The following is a 22237-nucleotide window of genomic DNA, read 5'->3' on the forward strand; positions in this document are numbered from 1 at the left end:
CTCTTCAAACCTTCCATGGTATTTCTTTCCACACTCTCTCAACTGAGGACCTCAACCTCATATTTCACTGGAAAAAAAAGACCATTTGCCTAAAGCTTCCTTATATTACCTCTTTATTATACATCAATGATGTCTTTTCTCATTCTCTCCTTCATTCCTATCTAAAATTAAGAGAAGGCCCTCTGGGTCAAAGCCAACTCCTCTACATGCACCCTGATTCTATCTTCTTCCAACTTCTCCAACAAATGGCTCCTATTATCATCCCCAAACCCTTTCTTATATCCACTCTCTCCCTATCTAATGGTTCTTTCTGCCTATAAACACAAATTCATGCTCCCCCATGATTAAAAAACAAACAAACCTATACTTACTTATCACTCATGCAGGCTACCCTATAACTCTTCTCCTTCACAGGTATGTTCCTTGAGTGAGTTGTCCATTCTTTGTGTAGCTCCCTTCCTCTCCTCTCATTCATTTCTAAACCCTCTACAATATAGCTTCCAAATTCATCATTCCACTGACACAACTCTCTTCAAAGGTACCAAGGAATATCAACTTAAACAAAGAACTGAATGTACTATTTATCTTTAGTCAACATTTGAAAGGTCTTAGAAGAGAGTCAAGCTCCTTGTTTTAAAGGACAGAACTATTCCCATTTGAAACTTTTTCCCATGGGGGCAAGCTAGGTGGTGCAGTGGATAGAGCACTGGCTCTGGAGTCAGGAGGACCTGAGTTCAAATGTGGCCTCAGACACTTAATAAATGTCTAACTTAATAACTAATTAATTTGGGCAAGTCACTTAATCCCATTGTCTTAAATAAATAAAAAATAATTTAAAAAAACATTTTTTTTTAGATTTTTGCAAGGCAAACGGGGTTAAGTGGCTTGCCCAAGGCCACACAGCTTAAAAAACCATTTTTAATAAGAAAAGGAAAGCCTTCTACAGCATCAACAGATGTTGTCCAGGCTCAGCTGGTGGGCTATTATTCAAAAGTTATGTTTATTAGCCTGTCCATTCAATAATCTAGAAATACATGCCAATTTAATCAATTCTACAGAAGTAAGGAAAGCTCATTAAATTAATGAATTAAATAGATTGCTATTTCATTTTCCAGTTTAGTTAAATCCCTCTTTAGAAAATTGCCAAACTCAGGCTGAACAATTAAAATTTAAAAATCTGTTCCCTATAACAATTTCCTCCCTTTTATTATAGAATAACTAGTTGGGCAAAATGATGATTAAATAGATTTTGTGGTGGCAAAAAATTAGAAACTGAGGACGTGCACATCAATTAGGGAATGGTGGAACAAATTATAATATATTAACATAATAATTACTGTTATGCTGTAAGAGATTTCAGGGAAAACATGGGAAGACTTGTACAAACTGATTAAAAATAATGTGAGCAACAACAAGAGAGCAATTTAGACAATGGCAACAACTTAGAACTATGATTCTACTAAGTGAGATGACCACCTGTGATTTCAGAGGACTTAAAGAATGAAGCAAACTGTCTGTCCATCTCCACATAGAGGTGAAAGACTCAAGAAACAATTTTTTTGACATGTTCAGTATTAACGTGTTTTGCTGAGATATATATGTTTGTAATAGGAGTTTTGTTTTTCTTTTTTTCTAATTTGGAGAAATGAGATGGGAGGGAGGGAAGATGAATTTCTGCTGATTGAAAAAATTAATTAAAAAAAATCAAGGAAGTCTCATACAGAGTGAAATAAGCAGAGTCAAGAAAACAAGATACACTATGACTATAGCGGTGTAAGTAAAGAACCATGAAAAAAAACCCAAAAAGAAATGTTGCAAAATTTTGAAGAACAAGTACAACTCAAAAAGAACAGATATGATAAGAAACCTTTATTTCATCTCTTTGTAGAAACAGTCTGGATCTTAGTCTGGATCGTAGCATGTCTTTTCAAATTTATTCAATGTCCAGATCAACTATGCTGATTTGTTCTCTTCTTTTTTCTTTTGTCTTTTAAAAATACTGTTTGGGGGCGGCTAGGTGGCACAGTGCATAAAGCACAGGCCCTGGAGTCAGGAGTACCTGGGTTCAAATCTGGTCTCAGACAATAATTACCTAGCTGTGTAGCCTTGGGCAAGCCACTTAAACCCATTTGCCTTACAGAAACCTAAAAAAAAAAAAATACTGTTTCTCTTACAACCCTATTTCTATATATTACCAACAAAAGTCCTTGCAACTGTCTTCCCTTCTTTCTTTAACTTACTATCTTTCTTAAGAATTCACTTTGTTTAGACCAACACCTCACACCCTATACCAAGATAAGATGCAAATGGATACAGGATTTAGACATAAAAAACAATATTATAAGCAAACTAGGAGATCAAGGAATAGTTTACCTGTCAGATCTATGGAAAGGGAAGCAGTTTATGACCAAGGAAGAGATGGAGAACATCATCAAAAACAAAACTAGATAATTTCTATTCTATTAAATTAAAAAGCTTTTGCAAAGACAAAACCACTGTAAGCCAGATCAAAAGAAATGTAGTAAACTGGGAAACAATTTTTATAACTAGTATTTCTGACAAAGAACTTATTTCTAAATTATACAGAGGGGCGCGGCTAGGTGGTGCAGTGGATAAAGCACCGGCCCTGGAGTCAGGAGTACCTGGGTTCAAATCTGGTCTCAGACACTTAATAATTACCTAGCTGTGTGGCCTTGGGCAAGCCACTTAACCCCATTTGCCTTGCAAAAAAAAAAAACCCTAAAATATACAGAGAACTGAGTCATATTTTTAAAACAAAAAAAGCCATTCCCAAATTGACAAATGGTCAAAGGATATGCAAAGGCAATTTACAGATGAGGAGATCAAAGCAATACATAGCCATATGAAAAATTGCTCTAAATCATTATTAGAGAAATGGAAATTAAAGCTTCTCTGAGGTACCACCTCACATCTCTCAGACTGGCCAATATGACCAGAAAGGACAATGATCAGTGTTGGAAGGATGTGGGAAATCTGGGACACTAATACATTGTTGGTGGAGCTGTGAACTCAGCCAACCTTTGTGGAGAGCAATTTGGAATTATGTCCAAAAGGGCAACAAAAATGTGCATACCCTTTGATCCAGCAATACCACTACTGGGTCTATACCCTGAAGAGATGATAAAAAAGGGTAAAAACATCACTTATACAAAAATATTCAAAGCAGTTCTGTTTGTGGTGGCACAGAATTAGAAACTGAGTGAATGTCCATCAATTGGGGACTGGCTTAATAAACTGTGGTATATGTATGTGATGGAACACTATTGTTCTATTAGAAACCAGGAATTCAGGGAAGCCTGGAAGGATTTGCATGAACTGATGCTGATACAGATAAGCAGAACCAGAAGAACACTGTAAACCCTAACAGCAACTTGGGGGTGATGATCAAACTTAATGGACCTGCTCATTCCATCAGTGCAACAATCAGAAACAATTTGGGGCTATCTGCAATGGAGAACACCATTTGTATCCAGAGAAAGAATTGTAGAGTTTGAACAAAAAATCAAAGACTATTACCTTTAATTTAACAAAAAACCCATTATCTTATTATATAATTTTGCTATCTCTTATACTGTTTCTTTTCCTTAAGGATATGATTTCTTTCTCATCACATTCAACTTAGATTCATGTATAGTACTGAAACAACGTAAAGACTAATAGACTGCCTTCTGTGGACTAATAGACTGCCTTCTGTGGAGGGGGGGAGGGAATCGAGATTAGGGGAACAATTGTAAAATTCAAAATAAATAAACAAATTTTTTTAAAAAAGAATTCACTTTCTTAAGGCACTCTGAAATTTCCATAGAAAATCTAGTTCATATTGCTGTTCAAATCTCTATACTTTGTTCCTTGTCATCTTAAACATTTGCAGAAACATATGAAATAAAGTTATAAACTCTTACCAAAAAAAAATAGTTTGTAGAGAAGAAAAAGAAATTGAAGGAATAAGAACAGGCAATGAGGGGGGGGGCAGCTAGATGGTGCAGTGGATAGAGCACCAGCCCTGGAGTCAGGAGTACCTGAGTTCAAATCTAGCCTCAGACACTTAATAATGACCTAGCTATGTGGCCTGGGGCAAGTCACTTTAACCCCATTGCCTAGCAAAAACCTAAAAAAAAAAAAATTAAAAAAAAAAGAATAGGCAATGTGAAACCAAACTCTCACTCTTTGCAAATGATTTGATAGCATACTTAGACAACCCCAGAAAATCAATTTAAAAAACTACTTGATATAATTAACAACTTTAGCAAAGTTGTAGGAAATAAAATAAACTCACATAAATCATTAGCATTTCTATATATTGCCAACAAAGGTCTAGCAGTAAGTCACAGAAAGAGAAATATCATTTAAAATAATTATAGACAACATAAAATACTTGGGAGTCTATCTGCCAAGACAAACTCAGAAACTATATGAACACAAATACAAAACACTTTTCACACAAATAAAATCAGATCTAAACAATTGGAAAAATGTCAGTTGCTCATAGGTTGGCCAAGTTAACATAATAAAAATGATAATTCTACCTAAATTAAATCACTTATTCAGTGCATACCCATCAAATGACCAAAAAAATATTTTACAGAGCTAGAAAAAAGTAACAAAATTTATCTGGAGGAAATAAAATGTCAAGAATATCAAGGCAATTCATGAAAAAATGCAGAGGAAAGTGGCAGAGCTATACCAGATCTAAACCTATATATTAAAGCAACTGTCATGAAAACTGTCTGGTCCTGGCTAAGAAATAGAGATGGGGGATCAGTGGAATATATTAGGTACAAATAAAGTACCAAGTAAATGACAATATTTGTTTGATAAACCCAAAGACTCCAGCTACTGGGATAAGAATTCTCTATTTAACAAAAATTGCTGGGAAATCTAGAAAATAATATGGAAGAAACTAGGTATAAACTCACATCTCACACCTGTCAGATTAGATACAGGATTTAGATATAAAGGGTGAAACCAATTAGAAAAATTAGGAATAATTTATCTGTCAGGAGAAGAGCTTATGACCAAAGAAGAAATAGAGAATACTATAAAATAAAAATGGACAAATTGAATTACCTTAAATTAAAAGGGTTTGCACAAATAAAACCAATACAACCAAGATTAGAAGAAATTCAGAAAGCTGGGAAACAATTTTCACAGTATTTCTGATAAAAGACTCACTTCTTTTGTTGTCGTTCTGTTTTTTGCAAGGAAATGGGATTAAGGACAACAAAAGAAAGGAGTTGTCCAAGATCAAACAGCTAGGTAATTATTAAGTGTCTGAGATTGGATTTGAACTCAGGTCCTCCTCACTCCAGGGGCGGTGCTCTATCTACAGCACATCCTAGCTGCCCCTAAAGGCCTCATTCTAAAAAATATAGAGAACTGAGCCAAATTAATAAGAATACAGATCATTCCCAACAGGTAAATGGTCAAAGAATATAAACAGGCAGTTTTTAGATGTGGAAATTATATTTATCTGTAATCATATGAAAAAATGTTCTAAATCATTATTAAAGAAATGCAAATTAAAACAACTCTGAGGTATCATTTCACACCTGTCAGATTGGTTAAAATGACAAAAAAAGGAAAATGATCAATGTTGGAGAGTATGTGAGTGGTACAGTTGTGAACTGATCCAACAATTCTGGAGAGCAATTTGGAACTATGCCCAAAAGGAAATAAAACTGCATAGCCTTTGATCCAGCAATACCACTACAAGGTCTGAATTCCAGAGATATCATAAAAAAGGGGAAAGGACTCATACATACAAAAATTTTATAGTAGTCCTTTTTATAGTGGCAAAGAACTGGAAACTAAGGAGATGCCCATCAACTGGGGAATGGATGAACAAGTTGTGGTACATGAATGTGATGGAGAACTATTTATTGTTCTATAAGAAATAATGGGGGGGGCTGGATGGTGCAGTGGATAAAGCACCGACCCTGGAGTCAGGAGTACCTGGGTTCAAATCCAGTCTCAGACACTTAATAATTGCCTAGCTGTGTGGCCTTGGGCAAGCCACTTAACCCCATTTGCCTTGCAAAAAAACCTAAAAACAAATAAAAACAAATAATGAGAGGCAGGGAAAGATATGTATGAACTGAAGCTCAGTGAAGTGAGCAGAACCAAGAATACTATATATATTATGATCAATTGAGATGTACTTGGCTCCTCTCAGTTCAGTGACTAAGGACAATTCTGAAAGATTTGTGACAGAAGATGCCATCTCCACATCCAGAGGGAAAAACCATGGAGTCTGAATGACCAGAGCAAACCATTTTCACTTTTTAAAACTTGTTTCATAAATTTTTTTTTCCTTTTCCTCAAGCTTTTTTTCCCTTTCATTCTGATTTTTTCACAGCATAAATAATATGGAAATAAGTTGAGCATGATTATACATGTACAGCCAATGTCAAATTCCTCGAATGAGGGAAAGGATGGAGGTGGGAAAATGTGAGCCTCAAGAGATTGCAAAGGGATGAATATTGAATGTTATCTTTGCATGTAATTGAAAGGGTAAAACAAAACAAATAAATAAACTAAAATGTACAGTCTAAAATCCCAAGCCAAAGAGGGCAAAGTAGGATGGATATTTGGGGAAATTATAATGATAAAAAGACATGAACAAAAATTTATTTAAAACAAATCAATGGAGATAGAAACAGAAGAGATAATTAATGCTCTCAGAATGTATAGAACACCTGGTCAGAAAGAAATGGACAAATACAAAAATAGATTACAGGTCTGGCATCAAGAAATGATACAGTGGTGTAGGGACTTCAGTTTTATAGGCTAGAGGTGTCAAACTCCAATATAAATAGATCTCTAGAGACCACATATTGACTTAGAAAAACACAAATTAACATTACCTATGTTTTACTTTTATTTTGTCAAACGTTTTCCAATTAAATTTAAATTTAGTTCTAGACACACTAGGGAGTTGTGGGAGCCACTCAGGGGTCCAGAATTTGTTATTTCTGATATAAGCAACTGCTGGTCCATTCTCTCTACCAGAAGCAAGGCAGCTAATAATTTCTTGGCTTGACTTAATTATTTTATCTTTCAAAAGGTAGAAGAACCAAGAAGGGGAACTGTGATACTGAACCTAATATTCAATGACACAAAAAACCTGACTGCTAGGGTAGAAATTATAGGAAGTTTTGGGGGAAGTAACTGTTATATCTTCAAACTGATTTGAGAATGAAAGTAAAAACAAATGCAACCTGGATTTTTGGAAATTTCAAAAGATACAGAGAAAGGATACCTAAGATCTCATGACCTAAAATTAAGGGGGAGAATCTTAGGGATTACATTTTAAAGATACAAAGAGAAAGAATTCCAAGGAAAGGAATGTGAATTTAAAGAAATTGATGTGTAAACCCAGGAAACATAATTAAATTTTTCTTTAAAAGACATGTATAAAAGATGGAAGAAAAGGTAAGTAAAGGAAAATGAGTATAAAAGTGTGCTACTGTCCTATAAAGAGGAGAAGGAGGGCTAAAAGAAAATATGATCTGAGACTAGTGAGGAATCCTGGAATGCTGTTGAGGGTGGATGGGATGATGATAATAACAGATGACAATAAGGACAACTATTCAACTTTTACTATCTTTTTGCTTTCTGTACCAAGCATAATGATCTTCAAACTGGAAAGGACAGGACAAAATTACTAGTTGGGAGTTGAAATTCAAAATTAATAAAGGCAGTAAAAGAGCCTAATGGTTCTTAATAAATTCAATTCACCTGGCCTAGATAAACTACAACCTAGGGTTAGTCTGAAAAAACTTGAAATTTCTGAGCCACTGAAAAAATCACGCCCCTTAACAAAGAAAAGCTGAGATAGACTCTATCAAACATAGCCAATGATTTGCTTGACTACAGTTACTTGTTATAAGGGAGGGCTTTGGTATAGAAGTGAGGTGTTGAATTATTCAACAGTGACCAAATGAGAGGATAGTGACAGAAAAGTGCATCAGAAAAATACTTAAGGGGGCAGCTAGGTGATGCAGTGGACAGAGCATCAGCCCTGGTGTCAGAAGTATCTGAGTTCAAATCTGGCCTCAGACATTTAATGATTACCTAGCTGTGTAACCTTGGGCAACCCACTTAACCCCATGGCCTTGAAAAAAAAACACCTAAAAAAAAAAGAAAAAAAAGAAAAATACTTAAAACACACAGTAAAACAAAAAAAAATAGTTCCGAAAATGACATAAAGCAATTTTATTAATAATAGGTTAAATAGGGGTGGCTAGGTTGCACAGTGGATAGAGCACTGGCCCTGGAGTCAGGAGTACCTGAGTTCAAATCCGACCTCAGACACTTAATGATTACCTAGCTGCATGGCTTTGAGCAAGCCACTTAACCCCATCTGCCTTGCAAAAAAACCTAAAAATAATAGTTGTGTGACTTTGGGTAAGTCACTTCACCCCATGGCCTTAAATAAATAAAATTTTAAAAAAAGATCATGGAGAACAAAAAAGGTGCCAAAGATGATGTTCCAACTTTCAAAAAGAAAACAGCGGCATCTGCAAACTATAGACTAGAGACCCTAACTTAAATTCCTGGCGAACTTCTAAAACACATAAGGGATGGGTAGTAAACATCTAGAAAAGGAAGTGGTGATTACAGTGAGCCAGCATAGCTTCATCAAGAACAGGTCATGCCAGACTAACCTCATTTCCTTCATTGATAGGGTAGATCAAACAAAGCTTTTACAAAGTCTCTCATTCTGTTCTTGTGAACAATATGTAGAGATGTGGGGCAGATAATAGTACAGAAAGACGGAATCTAAACTAGTTGGATAAACAAAAAAAGTAATCATCAACAGTTGATATAACTTTGGAAGGAAGTACCACAGGGATCTATGCTTTGTCTTGTTCTAGTTAATATTCTTTTTTTTTAAATCAATAGTGACTTAAGAGAAAGGTATACTAAAGGTAAGTGATCATTAAATATGAAGATGACACAAAACTCTGAGAGATAAGGAACATGATGGATGGACATGATGAATAAAATTAGAGTCCAAAAAGAACATAAGACTAGTTAATAAAATGAAATTAAATGTAAATTCATTTGCATTCAAAAATCAATTTCACAAATACAAAATGAGAGGGGTATGGCTAGTTCTTTCTTTAAAAGATATGATAGCTTTAGCAGAGGATGAGTGAAATGATTTGAAAAGGCAATCTAACAAGGTAATAATAAACTTTGGTTACAATATAAGGTAATAAGATCCAAGAAGGTGATAGTTCCATTCTATCTTGCCAAAGTTGGACAGTAGGTTGGATATCATGTTCAGCAGTATATGTCATATTTTAGGAAGGTCATTAATAAACTGAAGGATGACCAAGATAATGAATAGTTTCAGGCCCTCCCCATATGAAGAAGCTAAGAATCTTTAGTTTGGAGAAGAAAAGATTTTGGGTGGAGTTTGGCTGAGGGTATGATAGATGTATTCAAGGGATAAAGTTTGTTCTGCTTGGTCCCAGATGGCAGAAAAAGGGGCGAAAGTTAGAAGCTACAGAGAAGTAAATAAAAACTTCCTAACAATTAGACTTTTCCAAAGTGGAATGAGTTTTCCTAAGATAAAGTGGGCTCCCCTTTCAAGGAAGGTCTTCAAATAAAGCTGTCAGGTAATTTGCAGAGCTTCTAGTTGAGGTACCAGTTGAATAGTCTCCAAGGCTAGGACCAGTTCTGTAATCCTATCATTCTATGATTCCAATCACTTCAAAACCTCAGGTTCAGTGCTTCTAGTGGCCAAGGTTGCATTTCTTGATCACACCCAAATTATATTACTTGAAGTTTCCAAGTTTTGTACTGCTCCTATAAAATATTACAAACTGATCACAATGACAATCAGAGAGAAAAATTAAAATCTCTTTAATTCCCACAGAATCTAGCTCAATGCCTTCCAGAGCTTCTAAAAAAAAATGCAAATTTGTGTTCGGGCTATTTAAAGATTCCTGTAGAGTACTAGACTATTGAAGTAGCATTTCCAAGATCAGCCGTAACCCATCAGTCCAAAATACCATAACCTAAACTGTTATCTGTCCTCAGTGCCTAGTACAAAGCTTTAGGCCCAGTTCTATCAATTGTTCTATGCCCTGATCCCAAAATGTCTAAATTGGTGAACTTTTTTTTTTTAGGATTTTGCAAGGCAGTGGGGTTAAGTGGCTTGCCCAAGGCCACACAGCTAGGTCATTATTAAGTGCCTGAGGCTGGATTTAAACTCAGGTCCTCCTGATGCCAGGGCAGGTGCAATATCCACTGTGCCACCTAGCCACCCCATGAACTCTCTTAAGTCCTGCTTTCACTCACTTTAAAAAAAAAAAAAGGATCAGCAGCTACAAATACCAGACTTCAAACTCTTCTCTCTAAGAAAAGCCGCTACTCTTGGGGTTTTCCCTGAAATTAAAACTTCTTCACTCCTTAAACAACCAAGTGGCTGGGGGGGAAAAAATGACTGAAGGGAAACTAAAAAGGCCAAAGGAAAGTATCCACATGAAATCAACTCCTATGAAAGGAGAAAAACAAGATAATCTGCTTTAAGAACATCTATGCCTGCGAGGAGAAGCTGCGATGGAAACGAGCCCAAACTATTCTCCAGGCAGGCCTCTACTCTGCCTTGACCCGGGAGGCTGAAGGTTGGTGTTCAAAGAAAGCTTTGGGCTTGCTTCAAGCTGGTGAGCAGCCCGGGGTGAGGTAGGCCCCGCCGAGCCTCGGGGAGGCCCGGAGGGGTTCAAGCCCCTTTCGGGTACAAACAGGCCCCCCGGGGCGGGCGCGCTCACCTTTGCCCCCCGAGATGGCCTATCAAAGTCCTGCCCACAATTCCCCCGTCCCCATCACCCAGCCCGAGGCGCGGGCCTCCCTGGCTCCCTCACGCGCCAGAGGCCCGGCCCTGGGGCTTTTCCCGGGAAAAGCTCTCGCTGACCTGTCACCGGATCCAAAATGGCGAGGCCTAGTCCCAGGGCCGGCGGCCACCATTCATGTCCGGCCCGGGAGCCAGCGGAGGCCCCGAACTGTCTCCCGGCCCCTGCGACGGGGAGGGGAAGCGGATGGGTGTCCGTGCCCGGAGACAAGATTCGGTGAGCCCGGGCCGGCGGCGGCGGCGGCGGCGGCGACGATTCGGGGCCCGAGACGGGCGGAGGAACCGGCTCCTTTCCCTGTCAGTTCACTGACGTGGTAACCAAGCGCAACCTACACCGCTGCATGGTAACTGCGCGAGCGCAATGACACACGCGACCAATCCCCTCCAGGGCCGGCGCAGATCGTCCAATCAAAGAAGAGGAGCCGGCCGCAGGCTAGGAACCTTTCCGGGGAAGGCGGGACTACCAAAAAGACTGAAAAAAGATAGGGAAGAGATACCCAATAGGAATGCTCGGCTGTGGAGTAGCAGTGAGAAAGACCAATAGCAATAGGGCTTGAGGGGTTGGAACGGAGGCGGAGTCAGCTCAGGTTCGGTTGCGGCGCACCGGGATGGGTGTGAGCGCAGGGCATTGTGGGAAGAGGGATCCAGGCTCGAACTAGCGGCGAAGGGGGCGGTGCCCCACTCGCGACCCAGTCCTTCCATCCTTCTCACCGCATCCAATCAGAGGCTCCTGAGCCAGGGCCACGCCCCCGCGAGGCACAACCAATCAGGACTGAGAAAGCCTGTCCTCCCGCAGCCCAGCCTTCCACAACCTGGTGTTACGCTCTGCCCCGGCCGTGGGATCACACTAGCAAAACAAGGCAGCCTCTAACTTCTCGTGGAGTTTATAATCTAGGAGGCTGAAAAAAAAGATGGTTTCATAAAGAACGAAGTTAGAAGGGAATTGTACAGGGGGAACTCACCTGTCTGTGTTTACCTGTCTCAGTGTCCTATCCACCATCCTTCTGCATATCTGACCATACGTGTCTAGCTTGGGGTAGTGGACAGATAATAGTAATAAATATAATTTACAATAATATAAACTTACAATAAAATAATAAAAATAATAAATACCTATTGTTTGATTGATGGAGGTCCAGATAGATCCAAAGTTCTAAACCACCACTAAGGCTTAGTAGTTATGTAAACAGGACAAACTCGATAATTCTCATTTTCCTTTTCTATAAAACACAATGATACCTGTACTTCCTACATCACATCCTTAAATAATTAAACTCATATTGGGGCGGCTAGCTGGAGCAGTGGATACAGCACCGGCCCTGGAGTCAGGAGGACCTGAGTTCAAATCCGACCTCAGACACTTAATAATTACCTAGTTGTGTGGCCTTGGGCAAGTCACTTAACCCCAGTGCCTTGCAAAAAACCCTTAAAAAAATAAAAATAAACTCATATTAAATGAGTTAATGTATGTTTAATGCAATATAAACTTAAATAAATTAACTCATTAAATGAGTTAATATATGTAAAATACAATATAAACTTTAAATATTAATATCAGCTTATCTTATTGTCTCAAGACAGGAAGACTGAGGTCTGCCTGTCCCTGTGTGTGTATCTACTGTTTTTATATACACTGCTTGCCTGGGCCTGTAACCATTGCATATATATGTATGTAAATGTATTGTGTATGTGTATTTGTGACATCCTCCATAAATAGAGAAGCATTATGGAAGAATAATTAAAAGAGCTGACTTTGGAACCAGATAACCTATGTTCCAAGTTGTCTCTGACTTGTGTGATTCTAGTTTTTCCTATTTAAATATTTCACTTTTTTCTAGTTGTATGAATGTGGACAAGTCTCTTAAATTCTTTTAACCTATTTCCTTGCCTTCAAAGGGATTATCACCTGTAATGACTACTTCAAAGTACTGTAGTCTAGGGAACTCTTGAAGACTTAGTTGCAGGGAAGGTACCACCCAGAATCGATAGAGAGGGTTTCCTTATCTGAGAGTTCTCTGAGCCAGTGAAACCACAGATTTAGTCCCTTTTCCCAGTCACTAAATAATTATAAAATTCTGAGCAGGTCATTTAATGGTCTCAGTGACCCAGGTAGCTATTTTAGACTATGAGTTGCATACTGTACAATGTTCAACTGTGAATGACTTAGGATTTCTTAGCAATACAATGAACCAAGGCAATTCCGAAGGACTTATAATGAAAGATCCCAATCATCTCTAGAGAAAAAGCTGATGGAGTCTGAATGCAGTTCAAAGATTATTTTTTAAAACTTTATTTTTCTTGGGGTTTTTTTTGGTATATTTTATTTCAAAATGTGACTAATATGGAAGTAGGTTTTGCATGACTATACCGAAATAACCTCTATCAAATTGCTTGCCTTCTCAGTGAGGGGATAGAGGAGGGAGAGAATTTGGAACTCAAAATCTTTTTAAAAAAACTAATTAACAATTGTTTTTACATGTAATTATGAAAAAATATTAAATAGATTTTTAAGACCATAAATTTCAGGAAAACGTAAATCTGCATTCAAAAAGGAACTGTCTCAATGGAAGCTCCTATAAAATCACCATCTTCTTCTCCTAGATATTCTTTCTTTTCTGGTTTTTGTGAGCTCTCTTGGTTTTTGTCCTGACTGCCCCATAGTCTCCTTTGTTAGATCTATATTCATTTCATGACTACTAACTGTGAATATATCCCAGGATTCTGTATTGGGCTGTCTTCTTTTCCTACACTTTTTCTCTGTTGAGCTCATTGACTACTATAAATTCCCTTATAGTTTCTTTCTAGAAGATTCCTAGATCTATATATCTAACACCAGTCTCTTTCCTGAGCTCCTTAACTGCCTTTTGGATATTTCAAGATGGATATCACACAGAAATCTCAAACTCAACATGTCCAGAAAAGAATTCTCTTTCACTCAAAACCCTTCTCTCTTTCCAACTCTCCTATTACTGTTGAGGATATCATTACCCTCCCAGACACTCAGGCTTACAACATCAATGTCATTCAAAACTCCTTACTCTCACCCCATTTTTCTAATCAGTCAATCAAATTATTTTTAAACATCTCCCATATGTATGTCCTTCCCTCACAAAATTACCACTCTCATTTAAACCCTCCCCACTTCTTACCTGGACTGTGACAAGAACCTAATTGCCTATTCTGCCTCAATTTTAGCCTCCATACAGATCCAAAGGATTTTCCTGGAACATAGTTCTGAATGCACCAGTCCTCTACTCTGTGCATGAATGAATAAATGATTATAAAAGTATTAATCACCAGGCACTGTACTAACTTTAGGAGACATAAACAAACTAATTGCTGCCCTCAAGAGCTTCTATTCTAATAGGTCAAAATATGTATAGCAGAGACCAGGGTAGGGTAGCTACCAGTTAACCTCTAAAATCAAATTAAATCTGGGTTTGGCATTTAAGGCTCTTCATTCCTTTCCCTTCTAGTCTTCTTGCACATTACTCCTCTATATACACATTACCTTCCACCTTCTGTCTCCATCCTTAACCTCCTCCCTCATGCCTGCAATTCTCTTCCTCCATCCCTCTTCCCCTTAGAATCCCTGGCTTCCTTTGAGACAATTCAAATGCCTTCTGCCTAGACCTTTCCCAACCTCCACCCCAGCTGCTAGTTCCTTTCCCCTCTAAAAGCTATCTTTCATTTACTCATATCTTGTTTGTATCTAGTTATATACATTAGAATGTAATCACCTTGAGGATAAAGGTTGGTTTTGCTTTCTCTTTATATCCAGGCACAAAGTAAGATCTTAATAAATTCTATTGAATGATTGATCTCATGAATTCGGGCATTCTCTCCTCACTTGTAGATCATAATCCTGGAGTCTGAATGCAGTTCAGACTGCCCATTCTGTGGAACTTTTGTCCATATCCTTCCAAGAGTTCAACACGAAAGATTCATCCAACCTGCTAGTGACCTTCCTTGATAAAATCTTCTGTTCCTGTTCTTCAGAGTTCCTTGTTGGCTATATATTACAAATAGCTTGAATCTACGATGTGGTTTTCCATTGCCTTCTGTGTGAAACTCAATTGTAGTTTTTAAGAAGAAACAATTTTGTTCCATTGTTCGGCTAACACAAATGGCAATACTGGTGGAATATTAGTATTGAAATGATGGACCCTTCTAAAATGATAATTTGTTTTTCTTTAACTGTGATTTTTGTTATAAGGGTTATGTTTTTGTTTCTCTTTTGGAAAGGAAAGTTATGAAGGAAAAAATAAGTGCTCAATAATTGAAAAATAAAATTTAATGAAAAATTTAAAATGGGACTTTGCTTATCTGTGTGTGTGTGTGTATGCATATGTGGAAGTATACCTAAGATGGGACACATACATATTCACATATATATGACCCTTAGATCAGTGACCACATTTATTCTATAGTAGTTCCAAGAAGAGAACTTCTACCATTGTTATTGTTTTAGACATTTTCATTCATGTCTGATTCTTTATGACCCCTTTTGAGGTTTTCTTGGCAAAGATACTGAAGGGAATAGTTTGTCATTTCCTTCTCCAACTCATTTTGCAGATAAGGCAACTGAGGCAAGTAAGTGACTTGGCCAGGGACACATAGCTAGTATGTCTTTGAGGTCTTAGTTGAGCTCAGGTCTTCCTTCTACCATTGCAGAAGTTAACACTTTCTGTGTGTGTTGTGCCTCACAGACAGGTCTTGAACCTAGATTTTTCTAGCTTCAAGGCCAGCAACTTTCTACTTACCACTCCAGGCTGACTCAAATATGAATGTGTGCACATATAGACACAGGTATATAGATACATGTATGCTGTGCACATGTGTATTTTATTTGTATGTGTATATTTCAGTGTTTCTGTCCTTTAAACTTGTCTAAGTTGGTGTGGTAGTTAAAGTGCTGAACTTGGAACCAGATAGTTCCAGTTCAAATATCATCATCATTGACATTTTCTATATGATTGTCTTTGGGAAAGTCTCTGAGTCTGTTTCCTCATCTGTCTGTCTATCTCAAATGGAGGTAGCTACATGACTCCAAAAATCAGCTGAGTTCAAATCCAGAAGTAAGTTCCTAACTCATGGTACTTCTTTTCTCAATTAGCATAACTATGTGTATCTACTTGCCTCTCTCTCTATGCCTATCAATGTAGATGTCTTCATGTTTCTTTTACATGATGGATCATCTCTACATTTATTTATCTGTATGCTCTTCACTCATAACTAGATATACCCTTCTGCAATTCAGAGAGTCATCTGTTCCCTTTCTGGAAGGCATCATCTGTCACAGCCATCTGACAGGGAGATACCTAAAACAATGGAATTTTAGTGTTGAAAAGTTCTTTACTTTTTGCTAATCCAATGCCTCTTTTTACAAATGAGGAAACTGAAGCCCAGGTCACACAATAAATTAGTAAATTAGTAACAGAGTCATAACTAGAACCCAGCTCTGACTCCCAGACCACTACTCTTTTGAGAATTGTACTATTTAGTGGAAAGGAATAAGAGCCCATCTGAGCACTCTATTTCCCCTCCCTCCCCCTCCCCTCAGGATTGCCTACCTCTCCTGCTGTTAAACTAGAGCCCAGACTAGAGGTATGCAAGGTAAAGTAACTATTCAGGATGTAATACACAGGGAAGACGTGTGCTAATAAATTGTTTAAATAATGACTTGGGGGTGGGAGTGCGGAAGAAGTGTATGCATAACACCCTTCCAAATTGAATGTGCATTATTTACATTTTCTCCTACACTTTCTTAAGACTAAACAATTAACAAAACAATTTATGAAACCCTGGTTAGGAGTATTTCACCAATGCTGAGGTGCTCATACAGAAGATGTAGTTCCAGTATACTTCTGTCATAAGAATTTGTCATGGAAAGAACTTTTTAACATAAATTTTTTATAAACACATTTTTAATTGCTGAAAATTCTATTTGTAGCATGTTTATTTTGTAGTAAATTGTTGCATATATTCCTTGCTCATGGTAAACAGATCTAAATAAATGCTCAGTAGATTGGAATTTAATTGAATTGTACCTCAAAGCCTCCCACAGATTCATGGAGAGCACAGTGTTCAAACCCTTCCCAACAAATCCAAAGGGTATTAACCTCTGACCCCAGCCCTGGCTGGAATCCCAAGGGTTAATGGGAATTACAGACACTGGCTGAGTCTGAACACAGTCACAGAGGGCCTCAGCTGCCTATTTTCTGTCTGGCTAAGTTGAACTTAGTTCCTTTGCGATCTATCATAGCCCATTCCCTTTGCAAGAGGAGAACCAAGCAATGTTGGATTTGTTAATACCTTAAAGGGAGTGGGAAATAATATGAGAAAATTGGGGAAGCCAGAACCTACCTACCTGGAATAACTTCCAAAGGAGAGACAACAACAGAGAGAAATAGCTAATCTTTCTCCATGCCCTCTTACCCCTATACCTAGGGAGATCGGGAGGAGTCTCCTGTGCTGGAAAAGAGTCAGTCAGAAACCCTTCCATTCAGTTCTACCAGGATCCTGCTTGGTTCTCCTATGGTTATCATCAGAAAACAGCAGGGTCAAAGAAAGAGAACACAGTTTACTGAGGGATTGAGAGTAGCTCTGGACAATGTGCCCCTTTCCCCATTGTCAATGGCTACTCTCCCTTCTCTATCAGGTCTGTGCCAGTAAACTCAAACCCAGTAAACTGAGAAGTGAGCTGTTACTTAATATTCAGAGCTCTCTTTGACCTTTCCCAAAAGACAGAGTAGCTTAGTCCCTGGAAGAAATTAGTCTATAACAAATGGACATAATAATCAATCCCCCCCCCAAAAAAACCCCCGCCTCTTCTCTAATAGGAGGAAAAGAGAAGTCAGAAATAGATTAGGCAAGTTGAGGCAGGGAAGGCCACGGATAAACAATTGTCACTCCAGAAATAAGGGGAGAGAGACTAGAAACCAAGTCAATTCCTAAAAAAAAAAAATCATATTTCTTAAGAGATAAGAAACCTTTTTACAACCATTCTCCAGTCAAAGGGGAAAAGGGAGGGAAGGATTCCTGCTAGACTCTCTAAGGAACACACCCTCCCTAGGTTACTGGACAAGGATAGGAGGGCATGTTCCCTAGGGAGGCTAGCAGGAATCCTCCTAAGCTCTAGTTATTGAAATCTTCACACCAATTGGATTTTTAGTCTAGAAACCTTGTTCCTGAATCACAGCAGGTCAAAAGCCACAGCAGGCTCCCCAACAGGATCCACACCCAAAGCTTCCCTGCACCCCTCCCCACAAAAGTAGGGGTGCCTACTCACAGCAGGCTCCTGAAGAGACGAAAACTTCACAGCTAGCTCAAAAGTCTCACAAAAAATCCAAAAGGGTGCTGCAATATGGCATTCTGATATTGCCTTTAGCCACCCCACCCAAAAAAAGACCTCACTTAACTACCCACTGCTCCCAGAATTATTTCCAGGAGTGAGAGAAGAGCAAAGTAAGAAGGTCTAAGAAGGCTAAAGATCCAATCTGGTCTGATCTGGGAAAGATGACCTGGGTTCAGGGATCTCTTACCTCCTAAAAGTCTGAGCAAGTCCAGGGCCAGATTCATGACCCTTTGTGGCTCACTAAAATGTTGGGGGAGAAATTGGTGTAGCTGTCATAAAGATTGAGTCCTTTTTGAAAGTGGAAAAACTCACACTGGCCCTGAAGGTATAAAAGCATAGGATTTTTATTTCACAAGCCTGAAAAGTTCACAGATTAAAACTTTTTTTCTTGGAGAGACTAGCTTGAGGACAGGTCTAGGTGAGGTGCCTGAAGGGAAGAGTGAAAGAAAAGCAAGCTCCAGACCTGACTGGACTGAGACTTGAGTGAGTCCTCCTAGAGGAGAAAGAGAGAAAGGAAAGAGAGCCAAAAGAGTTGGCTGGACCCAGAGCTTAGGCCAGGAGCACTGTGGCTCTAGCTTAAAGAGAGAAAGTGCCTCTCCTTCAAAGAAGAGAGGAAAGAAAGAAAAAAAAATTAATCCAATGATTGCCTTCAAGGAGGGAGTCTCCTGCCATGCTCTTGTCAGTCTCAGTCTGTGTTTCCTTCAATCTCCTTTTCTGAAATGGAGCCTGGCTTTTTATAAAACTTTCTCCTCTCCTTGGGGCATTAACCCCTCTCTGGGATAGTGGTTGGGAGAGGAAGGGGAAGAGTTAATGCCCCAGGGCCCAGGAGCAGTTGACCCTTTCCTCAGCTGCAGTGTATTCCTATATATTACTTAGGGTAAGTTCTTCAAACCTGCTGTAGCTCCATGGCTGTCTGAGGAAATGTCCCAGACCTTCCCCCTTGGATGGGGGCTGCAGCCTCTCCTGGGTATATATGTGACTGCTCAGTCTCACCTCCCATCACTAGGGCTTTACCTGAGCCTGCCCATTTGTCTAGGAGTTCCAGTTAGTGGGGGAAACAAGCTTGACCTAATAAGAAATGGGGTACATCATGGAGTTTAGTTACTGATTGACTGTTTAAAATCTTAATACATAATTTGAGGTTCCTCAAGAAATTATAATTGACCAAATGGCATCTAGGAGGCACAATGGATTGAATACTGACCATGGCATTAGAAGAACAAGAGTTTGAATCTAGTTTCAGACACTTGCCACTTAATAGCTGTGTGATCTTGGGTAAGTCACTTAATCCTGATTGCTTCACATCCAAAGCCATCTGCAGTTGTCAGAACCCAGATGACTCTGGAGGAGAAATCGAGGCTGGTGATTTAGCACAGTACTCTCACCCTAATCCAATTCACAGTACTTGTCATAGCATCATCTCCTTGATGTTGTGATCTCCGAAGGACAAATATTATTATAATAATCAATGAAATTTACATAGTAATTTAAAGTTTGCAAAACACTTTTGTTCATCATCTCATTTGAACCTTGAAAGAATTCTGTGAAAGAAATATTACACATATTCCCATTTTACAGATGAACAAATTAAGGCCTATGGAAGTTCAGGGACCTTTAAGTGCAAGGTGAAGGACTCTAACCCTCAACTTTTAGATCCTATGGTCCAGGTTAGTAAAATAGAATGTGGGGTCCTAGGTTTACATCCTAGCTTTGCCTGTATAACCTTAGGAAAGTCATTTAACATTTCTTGGCCTGTTGAACTTATTTGTAAAATATGGATATCAATCATAATGACCTCTAAGGTCCCTTCTAGCTATTAAAACGATCTATGTTCTTGTGACTCAAGTGCTATGGCTAGTCCTGGAGCTAAAACCCAGTCTTTGCTGACTGTGACTCCAGGACCCCCGTTTCTGGAGCTGTGGAATCATAAGGTTAGAGATTTAGAGCTGGAAAAGACCTTGGAGGGAACTTAGTTCAGTCGCTTCATTTTAGAGATGAAAAGAATACAAACCAAAAAGGTTAAATTACTTTTTCATCACTTAGAACAAAATGCTCCTTCCACTCCCACCAGGGAAAGGTTCAGCGCTGAGCACCTCCTGGGTTTCTCCTTTAGTACTTAATTAGGAGCAGTTAGGTGGCCCGGTGGAGATCTTTGAGCCTGTAGCCACTGGGTCTGGAGCTTAAGCCCACCTCAGACACAGTCGGTAAACTGTATCACTTAACCCGTTTGTCTCAGTTTCGCAGACCGTAAAAACGGGGATAATAACAAGCACCTACCTCGAAGGAATGAAATGGAATGAGTGCCTGGCTCGAGTGGGCGGTTATATAAATATTAGCCATTGTTATTAATCTCACTCCCCATTCCAGTAGTTCCACTAATCTTTGAAGATTGACCACTGAAAGGTGATGGGATTGTTCTATGAAAGAAGAGGGGGAATAGAGTTGGAGAGAGAGAAAAGGACCAGAAAAGGGGGGGGGGGGAGGAAAAGGAGAGAAAAGAAAAAAGGGGGGAAAACTCCGGGAGGCACTCATTATAAGGGTAGAAAAGAGAGAAGGAGATAAAAGGAACAAGAGAGGAGAAACAAACGAAGACAATCTGAAAAGACGTGAGAATCGAAGAGTGGATGGGCTACGCCATCTGCCCGGATGCCATCTAGATTCAGCGTCCCTTCCCAACTGCCTACCCCAATGCTGTCCGGGCTCCTACCCACGGGCCCCGTATCTTTGTCCCGGGCTCCTGAATCCACACTGCTGCCTCTAGCCCGGGCTCCCCTTCACATCTCTGAATGCTCTCCGCGCTCTTCACTCCCTGGACCTGGCCCTCCAACCGCCAGACCCAACTTCAAAGTCACCCCCAGGCTCCTCTCTTCTCTCCGCTTGTACCCCTAGACTTCCAGAACCCGGGTTTCCCTGTCTCCAGCCCTCAGCTTCTTCCAAGTCGGCCCCGGCTCTCCTGGCCTCCTGTCTCCATCAGATTGGGGCAGGGCCACGTGGGCAGAGGGTAAGGCTCAGTGGCTTAGGGCATCCTTCCATTGGTCGGGGGGTGGGATTCCATGGCATCCAGGCACGGTCAGGGGGGAGGCCGGCCCCGGCGCAGGAGGGAGGGACCCGGGGGTTCACAGCTGGGAGGGGGCAGGACCTGGGGCGCGCAGCTGGAAGGGGGCGTGGCGGAGAGGCTCCTCTGCTGCCAGCGGGCTGGGGGCGCCCCGGACTTGCCATAAAGTGAATGGGCGTGGGCGGGGGGAGTCAGTCGGCTCCGGGTCTTTTCTCTCTCTAACTCCCCGCGCGAGTCCCGGACCGCTCCAAGAGGAGCTGCGGCCCTGACGCTGGGGGGAGCCCCCCCCACTCCGTCCCCAGCCCCCCGGGACAGCCGGGAATCGGTTCTCCGCCGGACGCGATGTGAGTGCCCGCGCTGCGTTGCTGCTGCCGGGGCTGAGGCAAGGCATGGGGGCCAGGACGGGGGAGAGGGGCCCCGGGGCCTGGATCCGGGAGACGGGAGAGGGGGGAGCTGAGAGCAGAGCCAGGGCCAGAGGCGGCAGAGTGACAGATGTGGGGAACAGTGGCCCAGACTTCAGAGAAAGGGCCTGGGAGGGGGGTCCGGAGGGGAGATGGGGTGGGTGGGAAGAAGGGGAAACTTAGAGAGTTAGAGTAGTTAAGAGCAGAGGCTACAGAGCAATTTGGGGGTCCCCCTTTGGCCCGCCCTGCCTGTCCTAGGGGTTCGGGATCCTCCGGGTCCCCCGACACGTTCCCTCCGTGACCTTACTCCCCTGCGGGACCGGGTCCCTCGGTAACCAGAGTCAGGGATAAGCCCGGCGGGACGGCTGGGCGGGGGTCCGGGGAAGGGGGCGTCTGGAACCCTGCTCCAGGTACGACTGTATATCTAGGGAGGTGTGTCCCGGGCTAAGTGGACTGTGCATTGTGTGACGGGCTCCGGGGCTCCGGGGCTGCGGGGCTCCGGGGCTCCGGGGCCCCGGCGGCCAGACTGGGCAGGACGCTCG

General features: G+C 40.6%; 1 protein-coding gene across 6 annotated transcripts in view; it reads right to left on the bottom strand.

Annotated features, from left to right (window-relative positions):
- The window catches only part of GBF1 (golgi brefeldin A resistant guanine nucleotide exchange factor 1), a 125217-nt gene extending 114029 nt beyond the window's left edge, over positions 1–11188 (bottom strand). For all 6 annotated transcript variants that reach the window (XM_074233835.1, XM_074233834.1, XM_074233833.1 and 3 more), the window contains exon 1: positions 10946–11188. In XM_074233835.1, the coding sequence (XP_074089936.1) occupies positions 10946–10998 (53 nt within the window). In that variant the 5' untranslated portion in view covers positions 10999–11188. The remainder of the gene's footprint in view (positions 1–10945) is intronic.
- Positions 11189–22237: the final 11049 nt, after the last annotated feature.

This window comes from Macrotis lagotis, chromosome 4 (assembly GCF_037893015.1).
Source record: "Macrotis lagotis isolate mMagLag1 chromosome 4, bilby.v1.9.chrom.fasta, whole genome shotgun sequence".
Lineage (NCBI taxonomy): Eukaryota > Metazoa > Chordata > Mammalia > Peramelemorphia > Peramelidae > Macrotis > Macrotis lagotis.